We start from the raw sequence: 27,600 nt of genomic DNA on the forward strand, positions 1-27,600 counted from the left end.
CTAGCCAGCTCGTATTAACTAAGAATGACTATCTGGAACATTCAAGTGGGAAAGCTGACAAAAGATAATTTGTTGGAGAGAGTGGAGAACCTCCTGAACTGGGTCGAAGAAATAGACGTATATCTCATAAGCGTCATCTGAAGAGCGAGACAAACGTAATGACTATCAGAATGTTACAAATCCGTACCACAATGATAAATTACCACAAAAAAACCAAGTGTCATATAATTTTTATATATGGGCTAATGTTTATTCCATATAGACCCCAATCGCCATGCATTATTACTCATGAAACATGCCATAAAACTAATAACAAACAAACAAGCAAACAAACAAACAAAAACTTGACAGTATTATCTTTTAAGGCATCATTTGAAAACCACATAATAACAAGCTATGTGGATGCGTTCACGCGTTATTAGCGCGAGTAATCGACTTCTTTCAGGACAAAATGCACAGAAGGATCTTTATAATTTGAATACTAGCCATAAGGCTTTGAATACTAGCCATAATGCTTTGAATAATAGCCATAAAGTTTTGAATACTAGCCATAAGGCTTTGAATACTAGCCATAAAGCTTTGAATATTAGCCATAAAGGTTTGAATACTAGTCATAATGCTTTGAATACTAACCATAAAGCACTGAATACTATCCATAAGGCTTTGAATACTAGCCATATGGCTTTGAATAATAGCCATAAGGCTTGACTACTATCCATAAATGTGTTCAACGCATCTTCTCCCGAAGACCAAAAGTTAGCAATAACGGAGTTCTTATAATAAAACCAGTCATAAAGTTATTTAAATTCAACGAAACAGTTGCTGTTACAAAATACCCATTCACTAAACTGGAATCGATTTTTTTAAAACGAAATTTAAAACTTTATTAAAGCAAAGTTTATGCTGTGAAATGTTCAAATCAAGAACAATCAGTATATATATATATATATATATATATATATATATATATATATATATATATATATATATATATATATATATATATATATATACATACATACATACATACATACATACATACACAGATTAGAGCTGGGTCCCGAGAAAACACTTGTAACATTAAAAATATTTCTGACCATAACAAATACGAATCTCGGTATACCAAAATTACAGCATAGTTCGTGGCTATCAATTTTAATGTTATCGGACAGGATCATGGCACATATTTCGTTTCATATTTTCCTCCATCAATAATAGAAACTATTCTGCTCTGATTCACAGAAAAAAGATCATATTATATTCATTATATTGTTTTGATTAAAATAATTATCTTGAAATAAAGAAGAGAAACTGTATCAGCTCAAAACTAAAGTGCAATACCCACCCTATTGATAAAAAAACGATCAGCACCGTATAGTAGACGAATTTGCTATGTTACTATTAAATGTTGTATAAGCTGCAATCTAAAACTGCAACAAGAGTTTGATGATTAAGCTTATATTATAGTTGACACCCTGTGAAAGACGTGATATATAATATAATAGAGCTTGTTGATAGAAATAGAAAGTGTTGACACTGCATAATACAATTTAATAGCTATACTAGTGATGCCATAAGAATTTTGAGTTGGATGTCATCATCTGGGCAAGATATGTATCACAGAGGGCCAGTAAACATACAACACACTTACTCAACAAAGGGCCAGTAAACATAAAACACGATTACTCAACAGAGCATCAGTAAACAATCAACACACTTACTCAATAAAGGGACAGTAAACATAAAACACACTTACTCAAAAGAGGGCCAGTAAACATAAAATACACTTACTCAACAAAGGGGAAGTAAACATTAAACACACTTACTCAACAAAGGGACAGTAAACATAAAACACAATTACTCAAAAGAGGGCCAGTAAACATAAAATACACTTACTCAACAGAGGGCCAGTAGACATAAAACACACTTTGCAAAAGTGGGCCAGTAAACGTACAACACACTTACTCAACAGACTAGAAATATTTAGCTCACTTAATAAATTATGTAAACTTCAAACAGAAAACAACTGCTCTTCAAAATATCTTAGATGTTTCTCAGTCTTACAAAGGAATGCATGTACATATCATAATGACATTTTTTAAAAATCCGAATTTTTTCTCAAAATTTGGATTTTTGCAAGGATCTCTTTCACATTTCATCTGGCCACCACGCTGGCATATATAACACGTGTCAATAATGTGATTAAAGGATCAATAATTTAATTATGTTTGCAATATTTGAAATAAATTTGTCATAAATACAATTATTTTCTTTAAAACATTTTTTTACTTTTTCGAATTATTTTTGATGAAAAATGAAAACATACTGTTAATATAAATTAATTCATAATAAAATTACTTGGGTTTTTCCGTACATTCCATATTGACGTAAACCACTGAAGTACAGTATTACGTAGCACTGGAAATTTTTTAAAAAATGTGTGTGTGTGTGTGTGTGTAAATATGACGTTCGTGCTCTAATTGACACACGAATGAGCTATTAAAATGTTATTTTCATTCATGACGAACAAGAATCAAACATAAATGTAATTATCGGCATATCTATTGACAGGATCGTTGTTTGATGGTGTAGATAGATCGTTGTTTGATGGTGCAATGAGGTATATATAGTAGACAATTTTCACAGTGAATCGGAAGTTAAATCCATTCATACTTGCAAGATAAACTATTATTTGAATCATTGAAACCTTGTACGTTTTGAGTCACTATCTCGGAATATGTCCTTCATGTACGAAAGACATAAGTCGAATGGCTTCGGTTCTAGACATTCCAAATTCCCTAACTAGAATTTCTTCATTTAACTTGGACAAAATTCTTCCATCAACCATCTGTTGATCAAATGTTTTAAAGTGCTTCTGAAGTCTTAACTCTTTCAATATCTGTTCGACTTCCTTCATTGTATAGGAGGAGACGGAAGACTTCGTCTTTGATAAAATTGCTGTACCATTCGGGTCAGTAGAAACTTGGTATTCTGATAATTTTGGGAGCGGTCTATTGCGGCTTTCTTTGAAATCGTTCTGTTGAGATGAATATTTTACTCCTTCCTTTTTGAAAGATTTCGGTGGAATTGGTGGAGGTGATGTATTTTGCAATGTCCTATCGGTTGTGGTTTCCGATACTGTTTGCAGCGGGTGATTTGAGATTTCTTTGTAATCACTAGGTTGAGACGGAGATTTTACTTCGTTCTTAACAACACTTGGCGAAGCATTTAGCATTTTCTGATCGGTTGTGGTTTTCAATAATTCATTTCGCTTATTGTTGCCGATGCTAAAAGCTTCATCGATAGTATGGAATGACATCGGTTGTGTTATTAAATAATCTGCGCCAATACGTTCATATTCTGGATTGCCCACAGCTACAACTGCAACAATTGAGGCAATGCATGGTAAAAGAAGAATGGAATAACAAATTGAATGTGTTATATAATGTAAATAATTTATAATATGAATAATGTAAACTCACTAATTTTGACTAGAAGAACAGGCTTAAATACTTAATAATGTTTTCTTTCTTAATTATTGTGAGCATTTTATTTTGTTTTGTAATTACATGCTGTTTATTATTGTAAGCTTGTCATTGTAAACGTTTTTATGTGTTATCTAATATAAGCCCTTAGAACTTATAGCTTCTAAACATTATGTTCTTTACTAAGTCTACATTATTATTATTATTATTATTACTCTGGAATTGAACCTCCAAGAGTCTGGATTTTGATAGCAAAACGTTTCTTTACTTGGATGAAAGATCCGAACAAGTTTATCTGGTAAATTTTAAAGGCAATACGATATATGTATAGTAAGTATGGTTTATCTTTAATATACCAATATTTGTATAATTTTTCATTAAAATCAGACTCTGCAAGTCTTGTTTTCTTTTAATGAAAAATATGTACATCTCGATCTAAATCAATTATACAGCACGCGCACGCACGCACACACGCACACACACGCAAATACATTGATACATACATACATACATACATACATACATACATACATATACACAGACAGACATACATACATGAGAGAGAGAGAGAGAGAGAGAGAGAGAGAAAGAGACCTCTGTGTCTGTCTCGGACAGTTTTTAGTGATGGCGTTATGTCAAGTCCTTCGCAGTATACCTCGAACTCATCTTTGGAGTGATTTTTGAGCCCCGTTATCGGCATCAACCTCAGGCCATTCAGGTACAATGGCACTTCGATTTCTTTGGAATCAAGTTTGCCTAGAGCGCAAACAAGAGATTTTGACTTTTAATAAATGAACTACAACAATACAAATTATCCTATTTAAACTATTTAAACTATTTAGTAGTATACGGAGAGATGAACAAACGACATATAAATGTGTGTACGCTCATGTGTTTTCTATTTTGTATTCAACCTCTGTAATTTTAAAAGTTCATCTTACCGCAATTTACGTAGTTTCCTATCATGTAGACCACGTGGTGCACAGATGTAAGATTCATGAATCTGCAGTGACGATATTCTGGAACTAAGAACTTGCTTGGAAACTCTACAACAACTGGCGGTTTATAACAACTTAGAATGCCTGTCAGAGGAATTTCGTCTCCAGCTATAGGTAGGATATGGAATAGAAAATATCAGCATGTTCAGAAAGAAAGACAGGCCACGATTTAATGAGATTTGTTTTTGTTGTTTTTTTAATTTGAAAAAGACACATTGCACTTTCATAAATAAATAGATGTCTTTTTGCAGTGTTGCAGACATCTTTATTTTTATTCCCTCCATCTCCACGTAATTCACACTGTATACAATTTAAATATATAAGAGTAGATACAATGTAGACATCTTAGTATCAAGCAAATTTGTGCTATTTTCATACGGGTTGTCAAAAGTGGGGTTTGATACATGAACTCTTTTATGCAATACAAGTCACTGTGTAAGTTACAAAACAGCGCCTGCAAATTATAAACAAATTCTTTGACTTCTGTCTTCATGGAAATATTATGAGCATCGGAAGGAATTCGTGTTTATTCTAGTTTATCCTAATTATATTTGTTTACATTTTTAAGGATACAAATACAGGTTTTGTACCCTGAGTAAGCTTGGTCTCGTCCAGTATGTTCTTAGGGTGTAAAACGATTGGATACAATGACGGATTCCCAATATGCTTAAAATTTACATTTAATCACGTGACGTGTTGATGAGACCAAGGGATTCTTTAAATGATAATTGCTATAATAACAGCAATATAATATTGAACAAATAGCCCAATCCTGACATAAAATGTGTAACTCCAATTATGAAACCTGCTTGGTGTGATGGTAGAAAATAAACCCAGAAAATAATACATAAATATGAAGTACATAACGCAGCACAAAGCCGTGAGTAAAATAGTCTACATGGTGCTGGACGATCCTACCAGTACTTTAGCTACTGTGTCAGTATAGTATAATTTACTTGTAGACTCCATTTACCCTGAGCATAATGCGCACCCATCTCCGAAAAGCGTAAACCAGAACTGTCGGCATATAATACCGCATCGCTTGATAAGACTGGAGTCGATCTCTTTAATAGGACTAAATCTGCTGTGTTAGTCCATTTGTCAGTCACATTATGCCGTCTTCGCCAACACGATCACGTCAGGCTATTCCAGATACCATGCTGCTGACCAATCGTCTGCTCTCACGTGACTTCCATGATATTTTCAAACGCATTCCACTAGCAGCATTTATTCCGTATTCTGGACAGTGGCTGCTTTACAGAAAATGATGCGATTCTTAAAAAGGGTCCAAAACATGAGGAGAATAGTGTATTCTGGATCAAGAAGAAGAATATAATATTTAAGAATTTTTTTGTGTGTCTAGGATGAGATGAGTTCATATATTCTGTTTTTCTTCTTGATCCAGAATACGCATTCGACTGAATAAATGCTGCTACTGGTAAGCTTTTGATAAATCATGCAAACCACGTGAGAGTGAATGATTGGTCAGTATCGCGTTGTCTTGAATAGCCTGACACGATCGTTTGCGTGAGGAGGGTGAAACGTGCCAACTAAAAACAGCCTCACGTGATCGTTTACGTGAGGATGGTGTAGCGTGCAAACTGATAAATAGAGCGGCACAGTAGACTAAGTTCGTATCGAAGACACTGGCGCCAGTAATATCGGGTGGCATCTTTAAGCGTTAGCTGCGTATTGGTGCGCGCATGTACATGGGGATATAAAGCCCTAATGTATTAGGCTGGCAATTTACCCACACAATCCCCACTTGCAGTGTTTCGATTTTGAGAGTATTGAAGGACTTATCATAAAAGATTTTGTTTTCTTCTGAAAAGATCCTGTCTAAACGTTATCCAAGAAAACTGCCAAATGTGTGCAAACGTATTCAATATGCGACACCAGTCCACCATTTGTATTACAGCAGGACAAGAAAATCCCATCTGAGGATCACATATTGTGCACAGATCGAGGACTTGGGGTATAAAAACTTCTATCTGAGGATCAAATAATGTGCACAGACCGAGGACTTGGAGTATAAAAACTCCCATCTGAGGACCACATATTGTGCACGGATCGGGGACTTGGGGTATAAAAAGTCCTATCTGAGGATCAAGAAGATTTTAAAGGGAACGCGGCTTTTTCGATTCCACATCAACGCATAATGATGGATTATTTTCCACTTTTTTCTTACAACAGTACGAACAATGTGAGCTTTATACGAGGCGTTGACTTACCTATATTCCTAAATTGTTTTCTTGAACGTTGTGTATTATTTTACATTAGCAAACATATGCTCTTAAACAATTTATAGACGTCGAATGGAATTTACACTTAACAAAAATTACAAATATAAAATAAGAACTGCAGTAAAGGTGCACGAAATAAATGGGCATGTAAAAGAAAAAGCGTTACCTGTTTTCAAGTTGATGTCGACAGGAACAACTCTGATATCTTTGTCCAACGGGATACTCCAGCATTCCTGGGAATGTTCTGCGTCCAGACTCACTGGATATCCAACTACACGTTTCTTCACTATGCTGGATGTCAGACGCAAAACCTGTGAAGAAAGGCCAGATTTATGTTAGCCTGATTTATTTTACAGGAAATATCTATGGAAATAAAACCTGGCACTTATGATCCCATTCTTTTATTTTCCCTTGCTCTATGAGTCTCTCTATTGTAAACAGAGCACAAATAAAAGAACCTGTCAGAAAAGTGAAATACTCATCACTATTTGAAATTTTTTCACACACACACACACACACACACACACACACACTGGATTTCTAAGTTGAATAAATTTGTTTTGAGAGTATGAACTGGAGAGTGTTTAATTTTCAGATATATTTAAATGCGATATCGTGGAATTCAAAATCATTATTGACTATACCACACGTGTCCTACGGCAACTCTGGACAGGACATCTTTTAGCGGAAATAGATTACCAGATGTTAAAACTTATACCATAATAACAATATTACTCATCATACGGTACACCGTGTAACGAGTTATAGGAATCGCATGTCGAGGGACACAAAGCGGCACTCCCAAGACGCGTATGTCAATATACATATATTTTCATTGCGCATGCTTAAAAAATTCTTCCGTTGATATTTAATAGCAAAATCAAAACAAAGTTGAGCGTAGGGAAAATATTGTATGACAACTTTCAGATTTTCAGACTCAAGAAATTGTCACATTTTTACCAAAGGAAGATAAAGGCAGAAGACACATTCAGCATTGGAGATAATGTTAATCGCGAGCTATTTGCAGTTACGATTTGAAATGTTGTTCCATCAAACATCAATTATACTCAGAAGAGAACTATGAAGGGTATATTCAGTGGAGAAACATCGTGTTATTATACAATATCATGGATAAAATAGAGGGCAAAAATATATATGGTTTACAGATGACAGTAGACCTTGAAAAAAAAAACGCTCCGGTGGCCTAAGTGGTTACGGATTCTGCCTCAGATAGGGGAGGTCGAGGGATTCGTACCCTGCCGAGTCATACGAAAGACTTATACAAATTGTACTTGCAGCTGCCTCGCTTGGCTCTCAGCATTAAGAGTTAGTGTTAGGACTAGTCGACCTGGTGTCAGGATAATGTGACTAGGTGGGACATGATTCTACAAGTCTGCGGCATGATGTTATGGTGTCCCAGTGCTAGACATCACGATAATCTGCCACAATGCATACATCGCAGCGATATGACTGGAAACGTTTTTAAAGCTCCTTTAGACTCCAAATCACACTCACACACAGACCTTGAAAAAAAGTCTTTGACTCAAATAACAGAAGCGTTTAGGACCAATTTTGCAATCTTTCTTTGACTCCAATAACTGAAGCGTTTAGGACAAATTTTTACAATCTTTTAAATTTGGTGATCCTGTTTGTAAGTAGGTTAAATTGTTTTGTATTTAAATGCGAAAGCTGTGGCATCAATAATCAAAATATGTCATTTTTGGGGGATTTGAGAAAGGATATCGGCAGGGATATTCCCATGAGTCTTATCAGTGGTTAAGATTTTAGAGGAAACTTTAAATCATAATATGATGTAAGGGGACTGATTGTTGAGGTTGGTGAGTATGTATTGTATTATCATTCTGATGACACTTTTATCCTTTTTGATGGACCTCAGTGGTTTTTTTTTTTGGTTTTTTTACAGTAATTTTTTTTACAGTAACCAGACAGCAACTGTAAGTATATTGCATTTTTGGTCTTGCTTTCAGTTACCTGGACTTAAATACAAGATAACAAACCAATTGCTATTTGGAATGGAAATAATAAAGGATATGTCCCGATGTGTACCTAATTTCCTATTTTTTTCTGACTTTACGCTCATTGTCATTGATTTTCTCTACATTTACAATATACGTGGAAATTAATTATAGGAGGAAGTTACTAAATGAAAAAAGCAACAACCCCCCCCCAAACCCCCCCCCCCAAAAAAAAACCCCCGACAACCTGGAAGGAAAGACGTGTTCCAATAGTTTGTAAGGTAATTTGCAGTATTTATTGTCCTGCTGATATTAAACGTCTTTTTCGGCACTTTGAAATCAAATAGAAACAGCTGAAGCAAAACATATTCGTCCCTTATTTCAGCTTGTCTGGGGTTGTTAAGGCGAGAGATGTAAGCGTGACATCCTAGTATCTCCTGACAAGAATAAGGGCTAAATGTAATTAATTAATATTTATTCAAGCATTAGGTACATACAGGTAAAATAGGTTGAAGCGTTTCTCGAGTATGAGGATGGTTGTACCATTATTTAATCAATACAACCGTTTTAAGAAATATAAAGGAGATTTTAAATATAAAAAGTTCATTAAAAACAATTTTTCGAGATATCATTTTTACAATATCTAACTGGGAAGGGGAACTGCATAGTACAAATGAGTATTTATCCCATAGTATTTTAAACTTTGTCATACTAGAAGGTTCTTTCAATACAAATCCCTGAGAGAAGACAATACTGAAATTCTTAATGATTTAGTAGATGATCACAGTAATTTAATACCTTTTGATTTGATGAAACGAACAAAAAGAAACAAAGTTTTCTTGAAATACTCTTCCTTAATATCCGAAATAATAAAATCATGACAAAGCGTCAACAAACATCATATGAACAAAATGCATTGCAATTTGTGAGTAAAAGGACATTTATTAAACGGTGAGAAGTGGTCTGAGATTTATATTCGGGCAGAAATTAGTACTAAGGAATAAACATTTACTAATATTTGTCACAATCACATATTCAATAATGCCAAACGTGCTTTCTGTAAGTGGGAATACAAAAGTATTGAACATCTGTGACTGGGATATTGAACATCTGTGACTGGGATATTTCTTAAAAGTTTTGGTAGTGTTTTATTAAAATTTTGCACATTTTTTGACTGAATATTATACATTTATCAAAGAATAGGAAACATTTTAGGAAGTGGATAATTGGAAATAATTATAATTTCTTTCTTATTTGAGCAAATATTTTTTATATACATTTTTAGATTTAATATGAAAAATCCTTCCAAGTATGCTTTGAAACAAATAGTTGAAATGCACACTAACGTTAAAATTTTCACTGCTAAATTAAATTTAAAAAAAGAATAAAAATTTTCATCAAATATGTATATAATCATAAACATATGACTTGAGTAAGAATCCTTTATCTTCTTTCAATTAGTTACTTTTGTTTATATTTGACAATAAGACCAGAACAAAGTACTGTAATGTCACCTAGGTCGATACCATCTAGACACCGTATACTTGTGTTTGCATATCTAAACTGAATATCTAGAGACTGCATGCTATATGTATGTGTGTGAGAGCTTTTTCCTTTTCTCTCTCTCTGTGTGTGTGTGTGTGTGATTTGGATTTTTAACGTAGCTTTAACAATTGTTCAGTCATATCGCTACAATGTCTGCAGTATGACAGTTTATAGTGATGTCTAGCACTGGAGCATCATGTCGCAGACATTTACCTTCATGCACCCCCCACCCCCACATTATCCTGACACCAGGCCAACCAGTCTTGACACTAACCTCCTAACGCTGGGCGCCAAGCGAGGCATCATCTGTTGGTACCATTTTTGTAAGCCTTTGGTATGACTCGGCTCCTTTCCTGTTATACATATAATATTTATTCTTCCTAGATTATCTGAAAACCAGAAATTTTATATTGTAAGGTGGCTTTGGGTAAATGTTTCCGATGAGTGTGATCATCTATTATGATAATTTAAAAAAGTAACAACTTTTCGATAGATCGAATGAACACGAGACACAGAGGTTTCACATACTTGGCCTTTGTCGAATGTTGTTTCCAGGAGAGATCCATGCCAGCCTTGTGTTACAACGACTAGAACTGGAAACTGGGAAGAATATCTTGTGTAAAAGTCACTCACACTGAAGTCATTATGTGAAACTATGAACTCCATTCCTAACGAGAGCAATTATTTTCTCAAAATAGCTTACTATATGCTTTATTTTAATGTCATGCTTGGTTTTCTTGAACAAGGAAGTTATTAACCGTTAACTATAAATTATATGTATTGATTTTCCCCCTTGTCGAAAGAATCACATATAACATTGATATACATGCATCTATCCACAGGTTTCTACCTAGTATAGATAACGGGTAAGTATTGATTTTGTGCACATTTATCGTGGTATGGATAACCCTAGTCCTACATGTAAGACCTGACACTGATATTTATGTTGTGCACCTAAACCAAATGAACATGTGCTATGTCTTACATGTTGGACTAGGAAAACCCGGGACTTTCCCCAAAGGTGACGTTCTCTATCTCTCCCTCTCAAATGCACACACTCATTCGCACGTAGGCAACCAAAACAAATGCCTTCACACTGAGAGACAGTAGATAACGACATTTTGTCTCTTATAGTCTGCATATACTTCCCAGTTTGTTAGTAACCCCTACCGATTTCAATAACGGAAATCACTGAATGCGACAATAGGTGCACAAGACTTAGTTAATTAATTCATTTGTATATATAATTTCTAACCTCACTGTGACCAGAGTAGTCCAAGCATTGCCATCATATGCGTCTTTCATGCTAAACGGACTCTCCATACTGACAAGGCGCCAAATTGCATGCACTATGGTCAAGTTTATTTTCCTTGGACAACAAATTGGCGTATTTCATCCTATTCGGTAACTGCCATATATAATTCCGCAAATTACCATAATACTGAGAGTTTAGAGTTGTATCCCTTCCCCCCACGAGCATAGAAATTACACTGTTTGTTAAATCCACTTGAAAGGCAAAGTTGAAGTTGTCAGTCTTTTCCTTTGTTTGATTCGACATTGTAAATACCGGAAACAGACGACGTAGTATCTTCCTTCAATGTACATACATGTATAGTCGTGAATACACCCCTTTCCTGAAAATGGACTTGTCCAGGAAATAGAAATGACTGGCGAACAGGGTCGTCTTTCACACTGAAACCTTCCATTTGGAATGAAACGTGCAGACAATAACGGTGTTAGAGACCACCAGGGCAAATCAGGTTTGAAATTGTAAATCAATAAATGAAGTACATTCTGTTCATCGTTTATCTCATTTGTTCTTTTCTTTTTTTAATCGGTGGTGGTGGGGTTTACAAACAAACAGGGAAGTATATTCAGACTATAGTATAGTTCGACTGGGAATGAATAATACATTGTATTATCCATAAAAAATAAAAACCTATCATATTTTCATTTTTCACTCGCTCCTTACATACATACATACATACATACATACATACATACGACCAATCTAGTGGCCTAATGGTTAGTGCTTCCGCCTCGGATGCGTGAGGTTCGTGGGCTCGAACCCTGACCGAGCCATACCAAAGACTTATACAAATAGTACTAGCAACTTCCTCGCTTAAAGCTCAGCATTAAGTGGTTAGTGTTAGGACTAGCCGGCCTGGTGTCAGGATAATATGACTGGGTGGGACATCATGCTACATGTCTGCGGCATTATGCCCCAGTGCTGGACATTACAATAAACTGCCACACTGAAGACATATGATATGACAAAATATTGTTAAAGCTATGTTAAAGCACACACACACACGTACATACGTACGTGCATACATACATACATACTTTCATACATGCATGCATGCATACATGCATACATACATACATACATACACTGATACATACATCATATTGTCTTGGGATTTTATCAGTATTTATATTTAGAACCCACTTTCGCTAGAGCACAAGAAACAATCACTGGTGAAAGTGATTTACTCTTAGGTCAAGCATGACTGATTGTTTGGTTGATTACTGTTTAACAGACATCAACAAATTCAAAGTTGTATCATTTGAAGCAATTGGAATAAAGTGTCAGCCCAGAGATGCAATGTGGCGGCTGACCCGATTAGGTATGGGCAGGATTCAAACTCGAATCTCTCTAGTTTCCAATCTGGGGAAGCTAACAATTAAGTCACCATGGCATGATTCGTATTTGTATGTTTTAATGGCACTTTAACCACATTATTAGATACATCAGACAAAGGAAATGAGGGATACGTGCCTTTTCCAAGGACACGGGAAGGCAGCTGGCCAGGTCGATACTGGTTGTTTTAAACCCGCAACTACTATATTACGAGTCAGACGCGCTACCAGCTGAGCTACTGCGGCATGATGTAAGGTTAAAAAATAAACCGCTATCTATCGCCTTGTCCAAAACTATGTCAGTTATTTAATTTTGATTAATTGCCAGGTTTAAATCAATCCATTTGTGTTCCTCTTTCCTCCATTTTTGTCGATAGTTTGCATAAAACGTATGCGTATCACTTATTACCAAATATGTCGTGATCTTTTTTCCTAAGTTTAATACATTGTTAAGTTTTTGTCCTTGATTTTTGCCATCTGTAACAGTCTTTACCAGATGTTTAACACTCTTACTTCCCAGTTTGTATTATTTCTTACTTTTTTCACTTCAATGTTGCCAGTTATATCACTCAGTACTTTTAAATAGCTATTACCATGTGTATCACACATTACCAATGTGAGGGATATTATCATTTGTATCACACATTACCAGTGTGACGGATATTACCATTTGTATCACAAATTACCAGTGTGAGGGATATCACTATTTGTATCACACATTACCAGTGTGAGGGATATTACCATTTGTATCACACATTACCAGTGTGAGGACAATTGCCACTTGTATCACACATTACCAGTGTGATGGATATTACCGTTTGTGTCACACATTACCAATTTGAGGTCTATTAACATTTGTATCACACATTACCAGTGTGAGGGCTATCACCATTTGTATCACACATTACAAGTGTGATGGATATTACCATTTGTATCACACATTACCAATTGGAGGTCTATTAACATTTGTATCACACTTTACCAGTGTGAGGGCTATCACCATTTGTATCACATATTACCAGTGAGGGCTATTACCATTCATATCACACATTACCAGTGTTCGGGCAATTATCATTTGTATCACACATTACAAGTTTGAGGGTAATTACCATTTGTATCGCACATTACAAGTGTGAGGGCTATTTCCATTTTTATCTCACATTACCAGTGTTCAAATAAACTATATATTAGGTAAAGAATGTGATTATTCGTCTACCGTTGAATGGTAATTATCGCACTTTTCAAATAATCTATTAGTATGTGTAGTATCTACTGTCGATTTTAAATGGTATAACCCAACGAAAAGAAACATAACAACATTTTTTTCAGTGAATGAGACATTTTTCCATCACTGTTCATGGTAAAGTATTTGGCTACAGTGTCATTGTGCTTTTAATATTCCATCCAGCAAAACAATGGAAAGCAAATCAATACATGGCAGGCAAAAACCATAGATATTAATAGTGGCTGCAATGAGAATTTTTTTCTAAGTAATAATGAATTAGTGTGTTTACTATAATGATACAGTATATAAATCTGAGGTTTCTGTGAAAGATGTATGTTGACGGAGTGGTAGGTTGCTAAATGATTTCAGCGATGCAGTATTTGCCTGATATCGTAATTTTCTTTAGAGGAGTATTTGCCTGATATCAAAATTTTCTTTTGAGGAATATTGGCTGATATCATAATTTTCTTTTGAGGAGTATTTGCCTGATATCATTATTTTCTTTTGAGGAGTATTTGCCTGATATCATAATTTCTTTTGGGGAGTATTTGCCTGATATCATAATTTCTGCTGAGGAGTATTTGCCTGATATCATAATTTGTTTTGAGGAGTAATTGCCTGATATCATAATTTCTTTTGAGGAGTATTTGCCTGATATCATAATTTCTTTTGAGGAGTATTTGTCTGATATCATTTGTTTTTGTTTGCCTGATATCATAATTTTCTTTTGAGGAATATTTGCCTGATATCAAAATTTTCTTTTGAGGAATATTTGCCTGATATCATAATTTTCTTTTGAGGAGTATTTGCCTGATATCATAACTTTCTTTTGAGGACTATTTGCCTAATACCATAATTTCTTTTGAGGAATATTTGCCTGATGTCATAATTTGATTTGAGAAGTATTTGCCTTATAATCATAATTTCTTTTGAGGAATATTTCCTTTATATCATTATTTCTTTTGAGAAGTATTTACCTGATATCATAATTTTAGTATTTGCCTGATATCATAATTTTCTTTTGAGGAGTACTGGACTGATATCATAGGTTTCTTTTGATGACTATTTGCCTGATATCATAATTTGCTTTTGCGGAGTATTTGCCTGATATCATAATTTCTTTTGATGAGTATTTGCCTGATATCATAATTTCTTTTGATGAGTATTTACCTGATATCATAATTTCTTTTGAGGAGTATTTGCCTGATATCATAATTTCTTTTGAGGAGTATTTCCCTTATATCATTATTTCTTTTGAGAAGTATTTGCGTGATATCATAATTTCTTTTGCGGAGTATTTGCCTGATATCATAATTTCTTTTGATGAGTATTTACCTGATATCATAATTTCTTTTGAGGAGTATTTGCCCGATATAATTTTCTTTTGAGGAATATTTGTCTTATATCATAATTTCTTTTGAGAAGTATTTGCCTTATTATCATAATTTCTTTTGAGGAGTATTTCCCTTATATCATTATTTCTTTAGAGAAGTATTTGCCTGATATCATAATTTTCTTTTGAGGAGATTTTGCCTAATATCATAATTTTCTTTAGAGGAGTATTTGCCTGATATCATAATTTCTTTTGGGAGTATTTGCCTGATATCATAATTTTCTTTTGAGGAGTATTTGCCTTATATCATAGTTTCTTTTGAGAAGTATTTGCCTTGTATAATACTTTCTTTTGAGGAGTATTTACCTGATATCATAATTTTCTTTTGAGGAGGTTTTGCCTAATATTATAATTTTCTTTAGAGGAGTATTTGCCTGATATCATAATTTTCTTTTGAGGAGCATTTGCCTGATATCATAATTTTCATTTGAGGAGTATTTGCCTGATATCATTATTTTCTTTTGAGGAGTATTTGCCTGATATCATAATTTTCTTTTGGCGAGTATTTGCCTGATATCATAATTTCTTTTGAGAAGTATTTGCCTTTTTATCATAATTTCTTTTGAGGAGTATTTCCCTTATATCATTATTTCTTTTGAGAAGTATTTGCCTGATATCATAAGTTTCTTTTGAGGAGTATTTGCCTGATATCATAATTTCTTTTGAGGAGTATTTGCCTGATATCATAATTTTCTTTTCAGGAGTATTTGCTTGAAATCATAATTTTCTTTTGAGTAGTATTTGCCTAATATCATAATTTCTTTTAAGAAGTATTTGCCTTGTATAATAATTTCTTTTGAGGAGTATTTACCTGATATCATAATTTTCTTTTGAGGAGGTTTTGCCTAATATCATAATTTTCTTTAGAGGAGTATTTGCCTGATATTATAATTTTCTTTTGAGGAGCATTTGCCTGATATCATAATTTTCATTTGAGGAATATTTGCCTGATATCATTATTTTCTTTTGAGGAGAATTTGCCTGATATCATAATTTTCTTTTGGCGAGTATTTGCCTGATATCATAATTTCTTTTGAGAAGTATTTGCATGATATCATAATTTTCTTGACATCATATGCAAGTACCATCACACTGCAGACATCGTAGCCATATGACTGAAAAATGGTTAAAGCTACGTTAAAAAATCTAAATCTAAATAAAAAAGTTTCATTGTCCAATGTATAACTGTATGTATACAGGTGTGAAACGCCTGAGTCAATGAATAATATATTTGTATGTTCAAATGGAAGCAGGACATTACACCCCTGTCAATTACCCCCTCAGTATATGACCCCAGTTTATTAACCCCTGCCATTACCATCATTTTCAAATACAGATACAAAATCGAACTAAATCAAATTCAGTGATGATGACAAGCGACGATGAATTTAATTGTTAATTGATATTGTGATGGCTTTACCACAATAAGATTCTATCCAGTCAATTCAAGTGTAAGAAATATCGTGACTGCAATGCTCGGATTATGAACACTGTTAATGACTTTGATAACAGAGAGCACTTTGAATAATTGCGAGGGATCGCACATAACATTTAGCTGTTATCAATATAAAATATTTTATGGTACTATAACATTATATGATGAATTCAATATTGAATATTCCAGGACAAGTATATGTTTTCAAGGCTGAGGTTAATTAGCCAAAATAAAATTTACAATAAAATCTTTTGAATATTTTAAAATTTATTATTTATTATGGGGGTATAACAATTATATAGTAATAGACTGGGATGGGTGTGTAACATAATGGGGGGTAATAAACAATGGGGTAATATATGGGTGGGGTGGGGTGGGGTGGGGGTAATAGCAGGGAGGTAGTGACAGGGGGGTAATGTCCTAGACTTGTTCAAATATATCCACTTCTCCAGAGTGAAGGTGTTGGATTAACTCCACACTCTTACTTATTACCAAAGACATATTTAATGGTTGAGATTACTGAATACCATTCTGCATTCAGTGTCTGTTCATACATTTAAAAAATATACTTCCAACCTCGTGATGACTTTCTGGTCACCTAACCCTCGGTGAATTTTTGATAACAGGTTCCAAACAAAAATGACTTGAAACTAAATAATTACTACAAGAAGCTATAAGAAGAATGTAGCAGTGTTTGAGTGTTGAGCTTCCCCAAAAAGTCTGTTACAACGGCAGAGTTATGTGCTGGTGTCTTGTCATGGAGTAGATGAATACGTTGGGTACTGATGCATGAACCATTGGCTCCACGACTTTTGGCAATTCTTTAGGCATGAAAATGTCCACTAACACTATGAGTGCTAAAGTTTGGCTCCCTAAACGACCGCATCTTTTGCACTGAAATAAGTTGTGTATCAAACTATCATGACAGACCGAATATGTCGCTTTGTCCGATCCAAACTTTACTTTGTCCTCCTCGTTCAGGTTCGAAAATGTAAATTCATGTTTCATCACATGTGACCATCTTATTCAAACGTCCCTGATTGCTTTTTTTTTATATCTGCCTAGTAGCTATTTGGCGATTCTAACCCGAGTCAATTTTAAACAATCGTCAACAAATGCAGGTCCTATTTTACACAAAACTTCTGGGCTTCAAATGATTCTTCAATATATTAAAAACAGCTGAGGAACTGATGACCATGATAACAGAACTGGGTATCATTCATCACATTTCCCCTTTACAACAGTTACATTCACCACACCAATCGCAGGCATCGGTCTTCCAGAATGCAAGTCATCTTCCATGCATTAGCGACCATCTTTGGAATGAGAAAACCACTATGTTTTCACAGTCTTTTTTCTTAACTTTGCTGTTGTTGTGAATTTAGCCTGCCACTCATAAAATATAGTTTTAAAAAATTTGATGATTGGGCATAGACACAAAACAATTTGCATTATCAAAGAGATCTGATTATGGGCATAGACATAAAGCAATTTTGCATCATGAAAGGGATCTGACGATTGGGCACATACACAAAGCAGTTTGCATTATCAGAAAGATCTGATGATTGGGCATAGACGCAAAACAATTTGCGTGATCATAGAGATCTGATACCTTGGCATAGACACAAGGCAATTTTGCATTATCACAAAGAGATATGACAACTGAATATAGGTACAAAGTAATCTGCATTATTAAAGACATGGCAATTACGTATAGACACAAATCGAGTTGCATTATCAAAGAGATCTGACAACTGGAAATAGACACAAAGCTAACTGCATTATCAAAGAGTTATGGTGATTAAGCATAAACTCATGCAATTTTGCATGATCAAAGAGATTTTTCTACTGGGTATAGACACAACGTAATCTGCATTATCAAAGAGACCTGGCACAGGCACAAAGGAATCTGCATTAACAAAAGATCTTCATAATGCCTGCACCAGCTAATACGAGGTACTGAATCAATGCTGTCTTATTATTATTACTCGAACTTCTGCCATTCTTTAAGTTTTGGCTGACGTATATATATTCGATTATCAATTCAGGATTTCTATAGATTGCCTCTGTGAAGTCAGATTTAACTTTACTTATTGTCATTTGTAGATAGCGACCGCAATATTATTTAATCAGCCTTGAATGTATCTTCATTGCTGTGTTTATTTGCAGTATATGATGCCAATTTGTATGCGGTATGCAAATTATATGAAGCATGCTTATTGTATGCAGCATATGATGACAATTTGTATGCGGCAAGCAAATTATATGAAGCATGCTTATTGTATGCAGTATAAGACAGCAATTTGTATGCGGTATGCAAATTATATGAAGCATTCTTATTGTATGCAGTATATGACGGCAATTTGTATGCGGCATGCAAATTATATGAAGCATGCTTATTGTATGCAGCATATGATGACAAGGTTCAGTTCCATTTCATTGTAATTTATATGATTAGCAGCATGAGTAGACAGATATAATGCGGTCATGGTGTGGCTCCCGAACTTTCATATACATGTATATTTCTTGTGCACAAAATAAATCTTTTTTAAAAGTATGAAAAAAATGTAAAAACTTTATTATCATCTTGGGGAAGAGATCACGTATGAATAATACAAGACAATTGTGGCGTGGCTCCTGAAATTTTGTGTGTATTTTTCTCATACACGAAAAGGTATTTTTTTCTTCTTAAAATTACGAAAAATGCCGCATAAAAGGTTTATTCGCTAATGTCGCAAATTTGGATGTTTTTTCCTTGTTGGCGGCAAAACATACCATGTGGCAATTTTTTTATTGGCGACATTGATAGCTGTTTTACTTTTATATACAACCATTGGTTTGGAGTGCAGAAATTCAGAGGCCCCATGAAAGGAAGCCGCAAATTGGATATAAAATGCACTGAAATTTATCTATTGTTACATAAACAAATTCTTTGTCCATATTGACAAACCATCTCAACAGTGCATTGTTATATCATAATCTGCTTATGTTGACATCTAGCATGAGTACTTATGTTGTGAAATATCCGCTTTTTTGTTGTTGACATTTCTGGTAACGGAGATCAACAGGACGAGGTATTATCTCATAATCTATCTTTCATCGGATTTTCGGCCGCTCGCTAATAATTAATATATTTGCAATGACTGACATTTGTATGTGGATGGCAAGTAAAATCATCTTCTTTTCACTCAGAATTAAATCCTTCAGAACACTCACATTTTCTGTAATAATCCCTGTCATTAAACCGGAACACCTGCATCTCTATCACCCATTGACCCTTTCTTTTTCAGACGCATGCGTCGAAGGCAGCATCACGCTTCTACCACAAATATTTAAAAAAACTTTATAAAAAAATACATCTTACTTATTGGTTGATTCAATAGGCATGGAGGGACAGTAACTAGAATAGTCCAAACGACGGCGAATTCCTTTATAAAAATTTACCCAGATAAAATAGTTTGCTGAAATTTCAAAGGAAACAAATTACCTTTGAGGTACCGATTGTTATGAAAACATACTCAGCAAATGGAAAGAAAAGATATCGGTCTCAGTCATCAAATACAATTATTTGATGTTGCCACTGCAATAAGAAATGGGCATTTGTTTGCTTCTCCAAAGCTCTCCTTTAGCAGTGACTTCAATAACGCATGCACCCTTCATCAAAGAAAGTTGACTACAATCTTTCAATAAAAACAAAGAACTTTTCATCAAAGGAAGTCAGTACCAAACTTAAATGAAAGTGATGGAATCTGATGGAATTTTGCATCTTCCAACGTGACTAGAACACGTTACCTGTGCCCTGAAAACATTCTTTTTGTAGGGAAGAAGTTTATGCTTACGAAAGGTACTAAAGGCGGCTTAAAACGCAAACTAGGCCCATCTTTTACCGACTTGGGACATACTGAAAAGCAAATGTGCTTCGTCATTCGTTACATGATTGTGCTATATTTTTCCACTGAATTCAGACCAATATGACCTGTGACAAAATTATTGCACATTTTAAAGCTGTGTGTGTGCATATTTTCTTTGGAATCACTTGTATTGTGGATTCAATGTATATGATGAGGTTCGCGGGAGAGTACATGGTGTTGATACTATTTATGCTATACATTAGACATGTATATATAAACAGTATTCACGTATATGTACCAATTAGTGGTTCTCTAAATAAAGTAAACTATTATATGTCTTCTCTGTTTTCACTACAGGTGTATTTTTCATTTAATATGCATGGATTTAAGAAGGTAACTGTGCCGATGAAGCACGTATTTTACCACCCGCATTTATTACCTACACCCCCTCCCCACAATTTTTTGGGGGTACATGCATAATTTTCTGCAGCTAACTGACCTGGTTGCTTATAACACGGTTCGGTCTAAAACACGGTCGGGTTCTATGGCTCCCAACTAACGTGTTATAGCTGGGTCACACTGTATTTATATATTTCTCATATTCATAAACATATCTCATATACATATGTATGTGATACTTATAATTAGCAAACTAAACAGTAAAATGTACACTTCTCAGCTGATGAGCTGATTGGTTGATTAATTAGTTAATATAACTGGCAATTGATCTTACGGCTACGACGAAGCTTACACTGATCATTTCAGTAACATAAATATTAACATGTGAACATAAAATAATGTCCATGCTTTCATTATACATATTTAATTAATCGCCGGGAAAAGAATAAAAATGTAAAGTCTCTTATATCATGGATATACAATACAGGAGGTTTTAGGTAAACCATGCCTTAGGTTTAAAAAAGGCACACACACATACACACACACACACAACTGACTTTTAAAATTCACTAAGCATGAAATACTTTCACAAGGTGTACAGTTTGTTGTTTTGAAGAAAATTGTGAAATATTTCTAATACCATTTGTCGAGAAATGAAGTCTATCTGTGAAATTATTCAGAACAAAAATAAGAAAATGAATAACCTAAAATTACCACCCCCAAAACAGTTCTGAAAAAGTGAATGTAATACCTGAAATTAACATAGGCAAAATAGTTCAGAGCAAAATGAGACATATAAAACAATTAAAATTAGTAGATAAACTGGAAGATCAATAAATATTGGGTTAAAAAGAATGCAATGAAACATGTGCTAAAATCTTCTGTTTCAGATGACCGTACAATCAGATTCTATATTGAATACTGAAATGATTACAAACTGGCATTAAAGTATCACCAGTCTTCAAATATCGTTTATTTTGAGTTCCTGTGATCTCTTTGAAAATGTTCTACAGTGTAACGTATGAAAACTCAGGACCAAGGTTTGTAACAGATACATTCACTTTACGTTTCTTGTTATATTATCGTTAGACCCTACAGAAGTCTACAGGCTTGTAAAGTCTCTAGGTAAGGTTGGTTTGTCTATGTGTTCATCAGATCGACCATACATATCATCAGATACGACAGTATTACTATCTCCAGGTTTGCTACGTTTTGGGTATTCAATCATCACCTTGTCATTTTCCTCGTCCAGCTCTTCTACCTTAAAGCAACATCTCTCCCTCTCTATTTCAATAAAAGTGGGCATAACTGGGATGTACTTGGTCCATCTCCATTTCCGTATGAACCTCATTCCGATTGGAAAATCGTATGTTTTTATGCTTAAAGGAGAATTCTCATCCGGATCAGCGTCATCAATTTTCGTCTTTCGCCATAACAGAATGCCCCTCTCTTCCGCTGTACCTGACAAAGATATAAAAGTGTGTATGTTTAACATGCTTTGGTTAAAAAAGTATAGTTCTTCCAGCAGTCTTATTAGGTGCTATACAAGGGTCTTGGATCTATAACATATCTAGCAATTACTTATCACAAACCAGTGACACAACTGATACAAACTGAACCCTAACTTTTATTTTTTTCACAAATCGTTTACATATTTGTATATTTATCAACCAACACAAAATGCCGTGTTTTAATGTTCATATTTTTTTGTATGCTAATAAGATTTATTTATAGATATGCGACGTATGGAGATTATGGAATATTATAGACAGTATTCTAACAAAATATGTCTTTAAATGTCTCACTAAAGATTAATATGTGTCTTCCATGTACAGGCATGGAAAAGAAACTCGTACGGATGTCCATTATGGGCATATTTTGTGGTCGTATTGTCAAGAACCAATTACTTTAAATCTGAAGGCCTGGCCATTGAGCATGACGAGAAGATAGTTGGCTGGTTGGCATTTAATGGCACGTCCAACACATTCCCCTATGTCCGGGAGCTGATAAATAAGTGTTTTTCCCAAGGACATCCAAAGGCAGCCAGCCTGAGCTGACCATGATGGGTATGAAAACTACGATTCTTGGATTACTAGGCTGACACTCTATCAAGTGAGCCATCATGGCTAAAAAAAGATGACAATGATGCTGCTGCTGTTGATGACAGTTCATCCAGTATAGACAAACATTTTAAATACCAAAATAACATACATACATATATTCATGCATGCAGGCATACATACATGCACACACACACACACACACACACACACACACACACACACACACACACACACACACATACATACATACATACATACAGGCATGCATTCTATCTCGGAGTTAAAGGAAAACTGTGGAGATTGATTAAAAATTCTTTTCGAGAAGTTAAGGCCCTTGTTCTGCTCAACGGGCGTCATTCGAAACCATACTCAGTCAATTAAGGGGTAGAACAAGGAAGAACGCTATCAGCATGGCTATTCTTAGTCATGATAAATGACCTAATATCTTTGCTGGAGTCAACAAAATCTGGAATACAAGTAGGTACCTTAAGTATCCCCTGTGTTTTACTAGCGGATGACACGTCCTTGCTATCTTTGTCATTTAATGGTATGTGTGTTTTACTTCGCAACCTCCATGACTATGCATCGAAGTGGAGACTCCGGTATAATGAGGATAAAAGCAATATTGTCATATTTTCGAAGAAAAAAATCAGGCAAGAATATAAGTTCATGCTCGGAGATAAAAGGATTCCTATAGTCTCTTCTAGAACCTATGCTGGGGTTACTCTCTCCACAGATCTTTCTAATACTGCTGCAGTGAAAAATGCTTGTGATAAAGGAAGATCAGTATTTTATTCCCTTGTTGGGACTGGCTTTGGAAAGGATGGAATGAATCCAATTAATAGTTCTAAAATATGGTCAAAAATAGTACTACCTTCAATGACATATAGATGCGAATTATGGTCCAACTTGAGCCAGTCACAGGTATATGATCTAGAAGTATGTCAAAGAAAAGCTGCAAGAAGAATTATAGGGCTTGATCAGCGCTCTTCTACAGAAGCAACAATTAGCAGTCTTGGACTGTGGTCAGTAGAGGGATATGTAGATAAAATCAAATTATGTTTCTTCAATAAAATCTGCGGAGCTAATGGTTCACTAGCATGGAAAACTATATTCAACAGAAGAATTCTTGACTTCCTGATGCACGAGAACGAGAGCGTAGGTTTTGTTAAAGATATATATCGTGTTCTTTTGAAATACCAGCTTGGCGGTTTTTTCCACCTATACGTAAACACCCTATATTCTGTCACGAAACCAGTCTGGAGGAGGAATACTGAAACGTCAGTTCACTGATGTGAAGAATGATTGTGGAGATCTAAACTTGAAATGAGACCTGAACTTTTACATTATGCAAGTGTCCATACTAGTCTTCAACCACTGGCTGTCTGGAAGCCTGATAAATGTTTTCCTAATAAAACTTGGACTTTCGCTAACATTGCCTATTTAACTATGTTTTCAATTTCAGCAGAGAATGAATATAAATGTAAACTCTGCAAAATATTAACTACAGACAGAGCCAAGCATATGTTACTATACTGCCAAGCCCTAAACAACGAACGTAATACTATGTTTGAAGAACTAATAGATGCAATGGACATTCTAGACTCGCACTGGCTTTTTGGTCAGAACAATGACTCATTACTTCATATCCTTTTGGGCAAGAGAGTGGGCATCTTTGATTCTATGGATGATCAATCATGGCAGGCATTCATGTGTGTGGTGGCTGATGGAATAGACACAATGTACAGAAGAACAAATGACCTTGAAAACGATATATGATACTATGCTTGTTCAGTAAATTAGGGAAATGGACCCATTTCATTTCGATCTTATAAATTATCAACATGTGTTCAAAGTGAGAGAGAACATGATAATCCATTTAAATCGTTACAGTCGAATGTAAATAATTCCAATTCCTTTATTTTCCTCTCTTAATCTATGTTGCATATATATCTTGTTTGCAATGAGTTCTCTCACTCATGTGTTTAGATATTGCGTTTTCTTTACGTTTCTTTACATTTTTATATATATGGGTATGTGTGTATATATATGTGTGTATGTATGTGCATGTATGTATATGTACATATGTGCATGTATATATATATATATATATATATATATATATATATATATATATATATATATATATGTGTATGTGTATGTACATGTATATATATGTATATGTATGTATATATGTATATGTGTATGTATGTCTATATGTGTGTATAAGTGTATATATGTATATATATATATGTATGTGCATGTATGTGTGTATGTATGTGTGTATATATATATGTATGTGTGTATGTGTATAATGTGTATATATGTATATGCATATATGTGTGTATATGCATATGTGTATGCATGTATGTGCGCGTATGTATGTATATATGTGTATGTGTTTACATATGCTTATATTTTTGTATATGTGTATATGTGTTTATATATGTATGTATGTATATATATGTGTGTATGTATGTGCGTATGAATATGTGTTTATATATATGTGTATGTATGTGTGTAGATGTGTGTATGTACTCATATATATGTATAGTGTACTGTAAGTCCATTAATGTCAAGCTATCTTCCTAACATTTCTGTATTAACGAAAAATTAACTGAATGAAATCTCTTCTGAAGAGGAAATAAAGAAAGTCAGTCAGTCAGTCGGTCATACATACATACATACATACATACATACATACATACAGACATGCATACACACATACATACATACAAAGACATACAAACATACATACATGCATACACACATACATACATACAGGCATGCATACACACATACATACATACATGACATACATACACACATACATACATACATACATACATACATACAGGCATGCATACACACATACATACATACATACAAAGACATACATACATACATACAGGCATGCATACACACATACATACATACATGATATACATATATACATACTTACATGCATACATACATACATACATACATACATACATACATACATACATACATACAGGCATGCATACATACATACATACATACATACATACATACATACATACATACATACATACATACACACATGCATACATACATACATACGTACATACATACATACATACAGGCATGCATACACACATACATACATACAAAGACATACATACATACATACATTGATACATACATACATACATACATACATACAGGCATGCATGCATTAACACATTCTTGCAGAAAGACGACAGTTACATCAACAGCTGCATCCTATAACGTATTTTTTAGGCAAAGATTTTTGAGCAAACATTTAAGGACATAACTGCAATATATAGAGCTTTTCAGACAGATTGATTAATTACACAAATACTTTGGTATTTATGTTAATAAAATATTTAAATATTTTTGTGCATAATGTATGCACATATATGTAATAAAACTCTATGACACGGGTAACATCATGGCTTGTACATCGCAAACGCACTATGTCCAGGGAATTAAATATAAAATCTGTGATACTCTAGTGCGATTTTGTGATAAAAATAATCTCAACCAAAACTGCTGAACTGTTCTGTAAATATCTTTTTAAAATGAGCAATTGTGTAAGATATTCTACTTATACCTGGAATCATGTTATCGAGACATCATACCTGGAATCACGTTATCAAGAATTCATACCTGGAATCATTTTATCGAGAAAACATACCTGGAATCGTGTCAACGAGACATCATACATGAAATCACGTTGTCAAGAATTCATACCTGGAACCACACTACTGAGAATTCATACCTGGAATCATGTTATCGAGAATTCATATCTGGAATCATGTTATCGAGACATCATACCTGGAATCACGTTATCAAGAATTCATACCTGGAATCATGTTATCGAGAAATCATACCTGAAATCACGTTATCGAGAATTCATACCTGGAATCAGGTTATCAAGAATTCATACCTGGAATCACACTACTGAGAATTCATACCTGGAATCATGTTATCGAGAATTCATATCTGAAATCATGTTATTAAGAATTCATACCTTGAATCAGGTTATCAAGAATTCATACCTGGAATCAGGTTATCAAAAATTCATACCTGGAATCACACCACTGAGAATTCATACCTTGAATCACATTATCGAGAATTCATACCTGGAATCATGTTATCGAGACATCATACCTGGAATCACGTTATCAAGAATTCATGCCTGGAATCATGTTCTCGAGACATCATACATGGAATCACGTTATCAAGAATTCATACCTGGAATCACACTACTGAGAATTCATACCTGGAATCATGTTATCGAGAATTCATACCTGGAATCATGTTATCGAGAATTCATAC

General features: G+C 34.4%; 2 protein-coding genes across 2 annotated transcripts in view; both read right to left on the minus strand.

Annotated features, from left to right (window-relative positions):
- Positions 1–218: 218 nt before the first annotated feature.
- Positions 219–11,101, minus strand: LOC149798692 (uncharacterized). Its single transcript, XM_089956967.1, has 5 exons — positions 10,776–11,101; positions 6,893–7,037; positions 4,427–4,591; positions 4,080–4,241; positions 219–3,381 (listed from the first exon to the last, which is right to left on the minus strand). Exons 1-5 carry the CDS (start codon positions 10,911–10,913, stop codon positions 2,726–2,728), a joined length of 1,266 nt encoding a protein of 421 aa, XP_089813093.1. The 5' UTR covers positions 10,914–11,101; the 3' UTR covers positions 219–2,725.
- Positions 11,102–21,601: 10,500 nt separating this feature from the next.
- LOC149798693 (solute carrier family 23 member 1-like) overlaps positions 21,602–27,600 on the minus strand; it is a 70,894-nt gene continuing 64,895 nt past the window's right edge. The window contains exon 14 of the mRNA XM_089957533.1: positions 21,602–22,654. Coding sequence (XP_089813659.1) covers positions 22,296–22,654 — 359 coding nt within the window. The 3' untranslated portion in view covers positions 21,602–22,295. The remainder of the gene's footprint in view (positions 22,655–27,600) is intronic.

This window comes from Sinohyriopsis cumingii, chromosome 5 (assembly GCF_028554795.1).
Source record: "Sinohyriopsis cumingii isolate HCF-2022 chromosome 5, ASM2855479v2, whole genome shotgun sequence".
NCBI classification, from domain to species: domain Eukaryota; kingdom Metazoa; phylum Mollusca; class Bivalvia; order Unionida; family Unionidae; genus Sinohyriopsis; species Sinohyriopsis cumingii.